This window comes from Microtus pennsylvanicus, chromosome 6, assembly GCF_037038515.1.
Source record: "Microtus pennsylvanicus isolate mMicPen1 chromosome 6, mMicPen1.hap1, whole genome shotgun sequence".
Taxonomy (NCBI): Eukaryota; Metazoa; Chordata; class Mammalia; order Rodentia; family Cricetidae; genus Microtus; species Microtus pennsylvanicus.
Window position 1 is genome coordinate 90,046,603 of NC_134584.1, and position 11,859 is coordinate 90,058,461.

Sequence of the window (11,859 nt, forward strand, 5' to 3'; positions counted from 1 at the left end):
CAGTTCACAAGAAGCTTTAAAGTCAATCAATCAATCAATCAATCGCCTGGGTCCTTATCTTCAAAAATTCTGGTTCCAGCTAATGTTACTACTTCAGGTACCTAAGGAAAAAAAAATTAATTGTGCAACGAAGACTAGAAACCCACCACGATGTGAAAATAACAAACGAGAGATGGTGTAGTCGGGTGGCATAAGATGCAATCTGTGTGCTTGTGCAGATGTTACAGATGTCTTGTATAAACGTGCCCCTGAAAAGGTCTGAGTCAGATGACAACAACCGCTGTCACTAGGCAAGAAAGAGAATTAAGTTATCTTGAGACCCAGAAATCTTTTACTTGGTTTTAAAGATGTCAGCACAGCCAGCCCCAAAGGCAGCATTCTACTGAAGAAGAGGAAACAGAGAGGACTCCTGGTCCTCCAGAGCCAGGGGCTTCTGCAGCCCTGGAGAAGGTAGGTAATTATAAAGCTAGTGGCCACTGGCTCTGGCCCTGGAGTAGGCTAAGATTTGTCCTCAAATCCCTAGTTCTTCTGAATGACCTTGGACAGGGCATTTCAGTGCTATGGTTTACATACACGTCTCCAGAACAGAAATCAGTCAGGGAGCTGCTACAAGGATCACGTGGAGAAGCAAATGGGATGGCATCGTACATGGCTGACCTCACACGTCCTCGCCATGGCTCTGGATGGACCTGTGTATGGTCTGGTCAGTCTCCACCTTCATCGTCCCTCGATGAAAAAGGTACCCAGAGAACCAGCTTCTGTGGCACTCGGCCAAGACTCTGGGGCCTAAGGTGTCCACATGGCTGGCACAAGAATCCCCACAAACTCTAAGATTCATATGTGTCTCACAACACTACACGGCTATCAAGTCCTATGCCATCTTCTCTCATCTGTTACACTCCTCAACCTCCAAACTGGCAGGAAAGCAGGACAAGACCTGCTGCCCACTGCAGAATTCCCTAGAACAGTCCCTCTGAACTCATCCCTACCAACCCATCACAGAAAAGGGTAACTTGAAAAAAGACCTGACTCTTATCTTCCTAGCTCACCTTATTAGAAAGCCAAAATCACCTACATTTCCCTCTTTTTTATGCTTTTATGAATTAAAAACTATACTTAGGCTGCAGGCAGTGGCAAACACCTATAACCCTAGCACTCTGGAAGCTGAAGCAGGAAGATCTCAAATTCAAAGCCAGCTGGCTGCATAATAAAACTATCATACATACACACACACACACACACACAAAGAGCTGGGAATGTAGCTCAGAGTGTACAGCACTGGCCTAGCACGCACAAGGCTCTAGTTTCATACAATAAGAATCCAACTAATTCCATACCCTCTAGTCGGGAAACAGACCCCAGCCAAGACACTGTCTGCCCAAGGCCTCACAGCATGCTCTATAACCTCCCTCACCCATACCATAGAAGCCAGGCTGACTTTCTTTTCTATTCTAAATAACTAAAAGGACACCATGCCATTACTGTTCATGTTCTCCCTCCCACCTCTTAGCTTCAACCCCACCCCTCACTCCAACCACTGCTCCTGGGGCAAACCCTGGAGACAAGGAGGGTCCTGGAGGCCCCCAGTAGGGCTGGAGTGTAAAGCCCTGGCTAGCCCCAAACCAACCAGGCATTTCCAGCCTGGCCCCTGCAGCTCTGCAGCAGTTCAGTGTGGGCAGTAGGAGGCGTGTGCTCAAGCAAGCACTCCGCTTTACTTAAGATTATTATAAAAATCCCATACTAAGCTATCATTTCTAAAGTGCGCAGAATAAGAAATGGTAACTACAGAGAAGAGAGAATAGGAAGAAAATGGCACCAGTCACTCCCAGCTACCCCAGCTTCAACAGGCAGAAGGCTCACAGCCCTCACTCAGCAGAAGCAGAGGCTGGGAGGTAAGGAGGATGGAGGACCCTGCCTCAGGTATGGATGCCAGCAAGTCCAGCTCCGGTCATAAGACAGTGTGTGCCCCTAGCAGTCCACCCTCTCCCTTGTCCCTGCCCCCGCTGATTAATTCATTCATTTATTTCATTAATTCACATTTCCCACACACTTATTCACACCCATTCACCATCTACCCGTTCGTATGTGTTCCTTCAGCAACCAACATATTTGCTCAGTCATAGGTTCTCAGACCCACAACCCGGGCAGCCAGGTGAAGATCATGTTTAAGTGACTATGGAGTCCCAGATGCCCATGGGTGTGCCCACATCTCAGCGAGGTCTCTGGCCTGAATAAGGCAAGGTGGATACTGCCATCTCTCAAAAGGGCTGGCTCTGAGGACTACGAACTGCGGGGCTGGGAAGCAGAACCAAGACTACCACAGCTAGGCTGGGGGGTCAGACAGCTCTACCGTTAAAACGCAACGCACACACGTGCAGGCGGAGTGAAAGTGTGCCAGTCCGTGTTCGCTAACATGGAAAGGTGAGCTTCAACCCAAGGTTGGTCTTCATCCCGTGACCTTCAGAACTGAGGGACCCAACGGTAAAAGAGGAAAGGCCTGAACCTCCCCAGTGTGTGCAAGGGTGGCTGATCCCTTCATAATGGACAACAAAGTACCTGTGAGGTTAACATGGACAGCAAGCACTCTGCAGCTCCCACCCCAGGTGACTACAGCCTACCCCTCTTTCCATCTCTCTCCTCTGGGACCCGGCTCTTCTGCACCCTCTCCCTGGAGAGCCCTTGGAGCTGGTGATTGCTTCCCTAAGTTCCCACCTGTAGCCCCTGGGAGTTAGGGACAAAGCTCAATCTCCTGCTCAGAAACCAGAAATAAGGTCCCACAGCACCTGGACCAAGGGTCTAACCTGGCTGTGGTCACCACCCCACCAGGCTGCCTCACCCCACCAGGCTGCCTCATGGTCCGGCCACGTTCACAGCCAAACCCACACAGCAATCACTCCGCCTTCAGGCAAGCAGAACCGGGGGCAACGGGAGTCAGAGGAGCTGTAGGTTTTACTTAATTACGAGCAACAAAAGAAGTAAACCTCAGAGCAAGGCAGGAAGGACAATACTGCACAACATAACCCTGTCCAAGTAAGGAAAGGGCAAATCTCAATCACAGGAAAGGCAGGGGTAGAAAAAGGGCCCCACCACCACCACCACCACCACGGGAGACCAGCAAATGGCTCTATATCAACACTCACACCCATGTGCCCACACCGGGACTCTCAAAGACTAAGATCCAAAGCAGCCATTCCACAGAGATGTTCTCCCCTTCTCTCAAGTGAGCCAGCCTGGAGAACAGGTTGGATGATAGGCAAGGACCGTCTGGGTCCTGGCAGGTAGCTGGAGTTTGGCCTACCTAGCTAGGGTCCTGGTCTAGTCAGGCTCAACTAGGATCCATCTCCTGCAATGTGGCCCTGAGGAAAGGGCTAATGCTCCAATCCTAACACTGGTCACCAGACCACTCAGCAGGCTCCTGCACCAGCACGGTGTCCCTTCTAAACTACAGGGTTTTCCTATGGATTCCCAGCTGCCTTGAACTTGCTATATGAGCCAGGTTGGCCTAGAACTCAAAGAGATCCTCCTGCCTCTGCCTCCTGAGATGGAAGGTATGTACCACTACTTTGTAATCTTAACCAGGTTTGCTCACACAATAGTAGAGCACACACATCTGCAGGAAATCAGACTCTTCCCTGGGCCGCAGCATCTCTTGGTTCCCCACACAATGCCTCAAACTGTCTTGCAGGAAGGAACTTCCAAAACAATAAACCTAGAAGTTCCACAGCCCAAGGAAAGCCTTTCACTTATGAGTCCTCCCTCCACAACGAACCCGCGAGGAACATGGGAGCGCCTCCCACTTCGTTCCTCTCTCTCAGCTAGGCCCTGGCCCTTAAGTGATATCAGCCCCAGCACCCCCATTATCTAGGAGAGAAAAGTGGCTGTTAAATTAGTGAGCACATCCACAGAGCCCCATTTTATATCCCAATTCAGAAGATGACATGAACATCTGCTTTCACTTCAAGACATTAATTTTCAATTATTGGAGAAAAACAAAATTAGTCCTGACAAATTGCTGGTGAATACGGGCTCATGTCTGGTGGTTCATAATAACAACTTCAGGGGCCACAATTACTGTCCTAGGAGAGACTTTCCTGATGGGTCCCTGTCATCTGGAGTCCAGGACAGTGGCAGCTTCTCACAAGCGATGCTCCGTCATGCAACAGAAAGGCCACGCTTCCACCACCCTCCGCTTCCACCACTCTCCGCAGGCAGGTGCCTGCTTCTTCCACGACCAGATGACAGAACTGAGGAAAAGACAGGGACGGTAAAGTGGGAGAACACCCTGGAAAGCCCCACCAAGTTTTTGCTCCTTCTCAGAAAGAAGATTTAATGCCAAGCCCTCCTGTGTCCAGAAAAGGCAGGACCCACCTCCTGAGACCACCTCAGAATGTGATGTGGAACTGGGGCACCGTACATGATTCTCCTAAGGCCCCTCTACCCTGACACTATGTCACCCAAAAGCAACAGCTCTAGCCCCCCAACATCCAAATGCTTACGGATGCTACGAAAAAAGTGTCAGCTAGGAGTGAGTAGTGCCAGAAACCTATCATCTCAGTACCAAGATGGCCAAATAAACCAGAAGGAAGCCAACCTGGGATACACAGTAAGATCCTGTCTTTAAAAAAATTTTAAGCTGTGCAGTGGTGGTGCACACCTTTAATCCCAGCACTTGGGAGGCAGAGACAGGTGGATCTCTATGAGTTCGAGGCCAGCTAGATCTACAAAGGGAGTTCCAGGACAGGCTTCAAAGCTACAGAGAAACCTTGTCTCGAAAAAATAACAAAAACAAAAATAATAATTTAATTAGCGTCAGGTGTGGGGGCACATGCCTTTAATCTCAACACTTTGGAGGCAAAAACAGGTGAATCGCTGTAAGTTCAAGACCAGTCTGGTATACATAGTGAATTTCAGGACAGACAGGGTTCTGTACAGAGATCCTGTCTCAAAAAAGAAGAATAATAATAATAATTAAATAAAACTTTTTGCCAGGGTCCTATGGAGCCAAGAACCAAGTTCAGTTACAGTCTCAGAACAAAAAGAAAAAGGAAGAAAACTGAATTTGCCAACTTCAATGATCCCCAGATCCAGAAAACAAGCCACTTGATATGAGATTATCAACACGTTAATCTCATTTGTCAGGCTTTTCGTGTATCTTGGCTGCTATAGTTACTGTATCAATAAGAAGTCACGCAAATATGAATGAGAATTCCAAAATAACCATGTGGCATTCTTTGACGGTGACTTGTCACAAACGAACCGGAGTGTAAATCTAGCTAGCATGCAAAGATTCTGGGGCTGGGAGGTATGGACACAAGTGAGGGGAGATAACCAGGAAGGAAGGCAGGTTAAAAAAAGAAAGAAAACAAAACAACAACGACAAAGGAAAATTATATCTTTAAGAAGAGAATGAGAAACATTGCTACTTCCAGAGTCAACTCCGTAACTGAGCTGACATTGTGTAATTGACTTTGCAAGTAGAACAACAGCAGTGTAACAAAGAAAATGTCAGTGTTTTCACAGCACTAATCTATAACGCTGGGAGGCCCTCCCGCTGTCAGCCAGGGCTGACAATACAATAGCTTTCAGAGGGATATTACCATCATGCTTTTATTCCTGACATCAATCAAGACAAAGAGAATCCTTTTCACAAGACATTAAAAATCAAACCTTTGTACAAGAAGATAGGTAAAGCACCATTCTCCTTAAAGACAGCCATGAGGAGCAATCAGCTAATTGGCAGCCTTGAAAGGAGGTGAAGTATTTTTATTTACTGAGTGTACAGCCCCAATCGTTGGCTGCCCCAGACCCTGGCAGGTAAGCGAGGGATCAGAAGTTGCCATCCTCATCTCCTCCACTCACTTCACCCTTCCTGGAACCCACAGCAGGCTTACAACGTCAAGAGCCAGTGCCAAAAACTTCATGCAAAATAGAACCAGCGCAGGCTTTGTCGGGCCATTTTCGGTACAAAGCTACTCCAAGGATTCTATGGACACAATGCCCTTACACGCTGATAGGCATTTGTCGAAACTGTCAAATTTGCCAGCAAACTCATATGGGAATTTTGCCAGCTACCCGTAGTAACGGGGTACCCAAGTAAGTCTCCACGGTACTCTGTACAACAAGTACACTAGACCCACACATCTGAAGGAATCCTAATTGCAGCTGTTTTCAAGACATGAGAGCAATAGTCTTGTACCAAGGACCAGGCTTGCTTTATGCAGGATCCTATACAAGGTAGGTTCCTAAACCTATTCACCAACCTTGGCAAAGGGACCAAGACATAAGGAAACCTAGCCACCTCCAGTTCCATGACTTCAACACAGTCTGAATGCCTGCATAACTGCAGTTGACGACACACAAAACTGCAGGTTCAAAGGCAGCAAGAGAGCAGGGCTAATGTTCATGAGAGTCTATTATCTACATACATCCTTCCCAAAATAACCCGCCCAGCCACCAGCCCTCCAAGGAGCACAAGAGCGTGATCTTGATCCCTAAAGGGTGCACACTTACACAGGGCTTGGACAGCTGTGATGGAGGGAGGGGCCTCCAAACTAGAAGAACTCAAGGCGATGTGACTGGCCCCTCTGACACCTAGCAGACAATGTAGCCAAAGTATGCGCTTGAGTCTGGTAACAGAGACTGAGATGTTTTGCCAGAAACATCTCTGGCATACAAGGGTGTTTTCACTTTTTGGACAAAAAAGTGGACACCTTTGTTCTATCTGTACAGTATTGAAACAACAGGTGCTCCTCGTTTTGTTACAAGATGACAAATTCGAAAAGGAGATGTCATCCTAATGCTGCCTTGAGGGCCCATCCTCCCATCACCACCTAAAGCAACCTTCTCTAGAGCCAGGCGGCAAGCCTGCACCGCAGCCTCAGTGGTGGGCTCCTTTCGTTTACACATCCAAATGAACAGTTAAGAGAAATCAATGCATCTAATTGCCAGACTATTAAATCCAACATCAGGGGAAGAATTCCACAGCCACCAGCTTAAGAGCTGGCTACCGATATAGCAATTGTTGCAACTTTCTATTACACTGAACCAGATCTGGAGCCTGTCTGTCTCCAGCTAGGAACGCTACACTCGTCTAAGATGCTGTGCTCCAGTTTCCTCCTTGTGTGGTTCCCCCGCCTCCTCTGCTAACCTGCCACAGCACTGCCAGGGCTGGCTGGTTCTACTGAATTGCTTTATGACTGCAAAGTCACCGGCATTTTGCACCTTCCCTGGCGAATGCACACTAGACACCTCACAGTTAAACATTTTGCAAGATTCTCCTGCCAGAGGCACATGGTTATCATTTTATTGCTTATTAAGTTTTTTTTTTGCAAGGAAACAGGTGTAAGAACCTAAACAGCAATTACTAGACATAAAGGATATTTTTTAAAAGGAAACAGGCCCTTCTAAGCTGGGAATCAGTAACCTAATTGGTGTGGAAGAAATTAAATATTGGAATTAAATGTCGTCTACCTGAACCCAGAGAAAGCTAAGGAATCTACAAAGGATTCGTCTTGCCCTTCCTGCAAGATCATGTACATTTAGCCAAACAAATCTCAACCGTTTGCACTCGTGTGTGGTCTCTGCTGAATCAAGAAACCTGTAACCTCAGAACGCCTCTATTTATTACATCTCAATTATTTCCATGGAAACAGGCACAATGGTGAACTACACTGTTCCCAAGTCCCTAGACCACAAAATTTATAAGATGGACTTTTGAGGCCGGCAAGAGAAGACAAAGAAAGGGAAAGTAGAGAAGTCACTGGTGGTCCTTTTGGACTGGGGGGGGTACATGGACACACCTAAGTGCTAATTAATATTAATTAACAGATAGTTGCTAAAATGGAGAAAATCAACAATAGTACAAATTATTAAAAAGTTTTTAACTGAGGCTGGGGGGGGTGTATTCATTTTCTACAGGAATGAAGAGGCTGTTGCGTGGAGCCTAAGGGAGATGGACAGTTCTCCTTAATGTCGAGTGACGGGAAACCTGCTGACAGTCGTTACCAAACTACCTGGAATCATCGTCCAAAATAACATCAGTGAATGAGATGACAACAGCCTAGGGAATGAGGCCAAAATCATCAAAGGGAGCAAATTGTTGCAACTGCCACACCACCAGGACAGGCATACAAAAAAAAAGGGGGGGGGGAATCGGTCAGAAAATGTGACTTCTGTAACATTTATGGATTTGTTGGGTGGTTTGGAGGTTTTGTATTTTTAACAAAATCACAAGGCTTTTGAAAAACAGGCTGCTCACTCTCTGCCCTCCTACCTCGGCACCACCCCCCTTCCCATTTGCTGGGAGTCCTCCCTATAGAGCTCAGCTTTCCAAAGAAGGACAAACATCCTGAGGGGACAAGTGACCCCACTCCAGAGGGAGGTTGTGTCCAGAGTGGGAAGTGACCCCTGAGGCCTGTTTGATTTTCAAAGCGGCAATACCCCAGCTTTCAAATCTCACTTTCTGAGCATTCATTCAAAATTGTTACATTTCTGTCTTTCCTTCCTGCTATGGGCGCTCAGATTTCAGAGATCAATTACAAATTATGGTCAAGCGACTTTCACAGCAGAATCCACTAGACTGGGGGAAGTCCACAATGCCTCTCCATCAGCTCTGACACACAGCAGTAGAGGTAAGAGTAGAATAAGATACAATGGAAAAGGCAACCACTGTTCCTTAAGAAACACCTTCAAGCATTTTTAAAGGGGAAGACCTTGTGTTTCAAACCCTTGGTGTGGAACAGTCCACCCTCAACACTGCCTGTGGACTATTGCTTGAAAGAAAGGGGCAGTTCTTGACAAGCAATAAATCTTTCACCTATTGTAATTCTTATGTATTCAAATTATCTTCCCTCTTAATTCCTCTCTTGATAAGGGGTCACATCTTCACCTAATTCACCTCAGTAAAGGTAACAAGAGGCAAAGTACTGAGAGAGAAAAAGGCTGGAGCTGCTTTCAGGAAAGAGCCCTGGAGGGGGGGGGGATGTTGGGGCAGCAAGGATGGAAAAGTAATGTGTGGCTGATGTCCCGAACTTCTCAAAACACCTGGGCTGGTCCACCTGCCACTTGGCTGTCTCTGCCCATTCCCTTTTGAATTTTGTCCGCTACACATAAACATGTCCATTCCGGGACAGACACCGGTTAAAAGTCATTTCAAGGCTCATTTCATGAAAGGCTGAAGCTCAATCCTCGTCTTTCACTGTGCTCCACGGAGTGTTTTTAGAATTGGGTTCGGGCAGTTTTGAAACACCCACCCATCTGGTTTGCTGTGATTTGCCCTACCTTTGCTTTCTGTGGCTTGCCTTCTAAAATAAAAGGTTTGGAGACACAGACCGGGTCCTCTGTGGGCACGCTTTGCATCTACACGCACGCACGCACATGCACACACACGCACGCACAAATCTGCTCTTACACATAGGTTTGACTCAAAATCAACTGCCTCAGTTAAAGAAAACTGCTTTCCCCACCAGCAATCCCAGCCCTACTTTTCTTCTGGGTTGCCTTAAGTGCCTCTCCAAGAACTGAGTAGTTAGCCGAGGAAAAGAGGAAAGAAATCAAATATTATTTCAAACTGCAAAGCTCTTCTTTCCAATCTCCTCTTCCCTGTCGTCTTCTGGGAGTCTTCTCTTCTGGCCTCCTTGTCCCACAATCAGAACTCTCCGGAACCTCCAGTTCTGGGGAGCAAGTCAGGCTGTTTGAGACTGAGAAGCTGGACGGGGTGCCTTAGCTACAGCCACCTCTCAAAATGAAAGAAAGGAGCCGGTGCTGAGAGTTAAGACGACAGGGAGGGTCTCGGTGGGGTCAGGTGCCTCTGACTCTCCAGGGGCTTTAGAAGGAAGGAGAAGCCAAGGTTCTCAAAACCCACGTGGTGCAGATTCAGCACCAGCTATTCCAACCAAGGAGCAAGACTGGCAGGAAGGGAGCCGGCCCCAACGCCTTCCCGCGCGGGCCTCCAGGAAATGAACTTTTCAGAGCAGAGCTGGGCTGTGGCCAGAGGTCATCAGGGGAGTTGGACCAGGACAAGAGCCTCAGGACTTCGGGCTCCACGGTTGCTCACATCCTGCTCCTCTATCATCTATCTCCCAATGCGCCCAGGCAGAGGCTGGAATGGATACAAAGCAGCAGGCCATGCCTGCAGAAGCTAGCTGGGGAGGGGAAAAGAGACAGGGAGGACCTGGAGGCCTTCTCAGCAGCCTCTCCCTGAGGCATCTGCTCTCTAGGGGTCCCTTCAAACCTGGGACTCTCCGTGGAAATAGAACGCAAAGGGGATGTGTGTACTTGGCTATCTATAGCTCCTCATAAACGTACGCACCCTGGGGACTCGGTACGGAAGGCAGTCAGGGTGCCCGCCGCGCGGCTGCCCGGGGTGGTACCGGACGCCCTGCTCCAAGGGGCGCTCACAGCAGCCGCTGCGCTCTCCTGGGGACCAGCATCCCGCCGGCGCGGCACAGACAATGAACTCCTGGCGAGTCTCCCTGCCCAGCTGGCCTCGGTGGAGCCGGCAGGAAGTGCGGGGGCCCGGGCCAGGAGCTCGGCCTGGGCCCGGGGCGGGGAGGGGGCTCCGGGCTTGCTCTCTCTCCGCGTCCCTGTGTGACCAAAAGGACACCGGAGAACGCGAGCGAGACCCGGGGCCAACGAAGGATTGCCGGCCTCTAGGGCATCCGTCCTCGCCGCCTCTTCCTTCCCCATGCTGCCGCCGAGATTCGCAATCCCCGCCAAGTCTGCCCGCACCCCTTGATTGGCCACGCGGGCCCGGGGCCGGCACGATAGGAGCCGCGAGGGCCCCTATGCAGAGCCCCCTAGTCAGAGTCCCCCCAAAAGCGGGCGCCGGGCCGGGAGCTGATCGGCGGGCAGGGTGTACGTCCTGCCCCCGCCGCCGGCGCCTCCCGCCCGCGGCCTCCGCCTCCGCCTCCGCCTCCGCCTCCCTCCGCCTCCTCCTCTCCGCGCTCGCTCGCTAGCGCGGTCCCCGGCCGCCCGCCCGCCCGCCGGTCCCTCCTCCCTCGCTCTCTCCCTCCCTCCTCGCTTGCTCGCGCCTCCGCCGGGCCTCGCTCGCTCACCTTTCACCGAGCGCGGCTTCGCCTGCTTCCGCCTGGACATGTCCGGGGCTCCGGGCGCTCCGTCGCCGTCCGCGGCCGGCTCCCCGCGCCGCCCCCTGCCGCTCCGGGCAGCCCTTCTCCCCCTTCTCCTCCGCCTGCCTCTCGGAAACTTTGTTTTTTGCAGCCGGGTCGGCGGCCGTAAGGAACGGACCACAGGTCCCGGGCAGCCTCCCTTGGGGGGGCAGCCCTGGCCGGCCCAGGCCGCTCGGGGGCGGGGGGAGGCCCAGGGGCCGCTCCGGGGCCCTGCCTGTTGCAATGCGGCAGCCCGGGGCTCCGGGTCCCAGCGGCGGTCCCAGCGGCGCGGGGAGTCCGGAGGCCACTCGGCCGAGCCGAGTTATGCAAAAAAAAAAAAAAAGCCGCCCCCCTCCTCCTCCTCCCCACCCCCCGCCGGCCCCCGGCCCCTGCGGCCCCCTCCCTCTCTCCCCCACACCACCGCCACCCTCACCCTCCTCCTCCTTCTCCTCCGCCCCTTGCCGGATTTTTGTGCAAAGTTTGCAGGCGTCCGGCCACACAGCCCGGTGCGGAGCTCACAATGAACCCATCTGAGGAGGGGGAACGGGCTGGAGCCGAGAGGGTCTCAGGGGGCGAGGAGACCGGAGGCGGTCCGGAGCACAGGAGTTTAGTACCCCCCGAAAAAAAAAAAGAAAAAGAAAAACCTTCAAATTATCCTCTGCCGCACACGCAGACACAAAAAAAAAATAATAAATATTAATGGCTCAAAAATGCCCAAATGCCTGATTTGGAAATTATGATGGATGGGGGGGTC

General features: G+C 50.6%; 1 protein-coding gene across 1 annotated transcript in view; it reads right to left on the bottom strand.

Moving 5' to 3' along the window:
* Positions 1–11,426, bottom strand: part of Znf423 (zinc finger protein 423) — a 299,505-nt gene extending 288,079 nt beyond the window's left edge. Inside the window, exon 1 of the mRNA XM_075976809.1 lies at positions 11,055–11,426. Within this exon, the coding sequence (XP_075832924.1) occupies positions 11,055–11,094 (40 nt within the window). The 5' untranslated portion in view covers positions 11,095–11,426. The remainder of the gene's footprint in view (positions 1–11,054) is intronic.
* Positions 11,427–11,859: the final 433 nt, after the last annotated feature.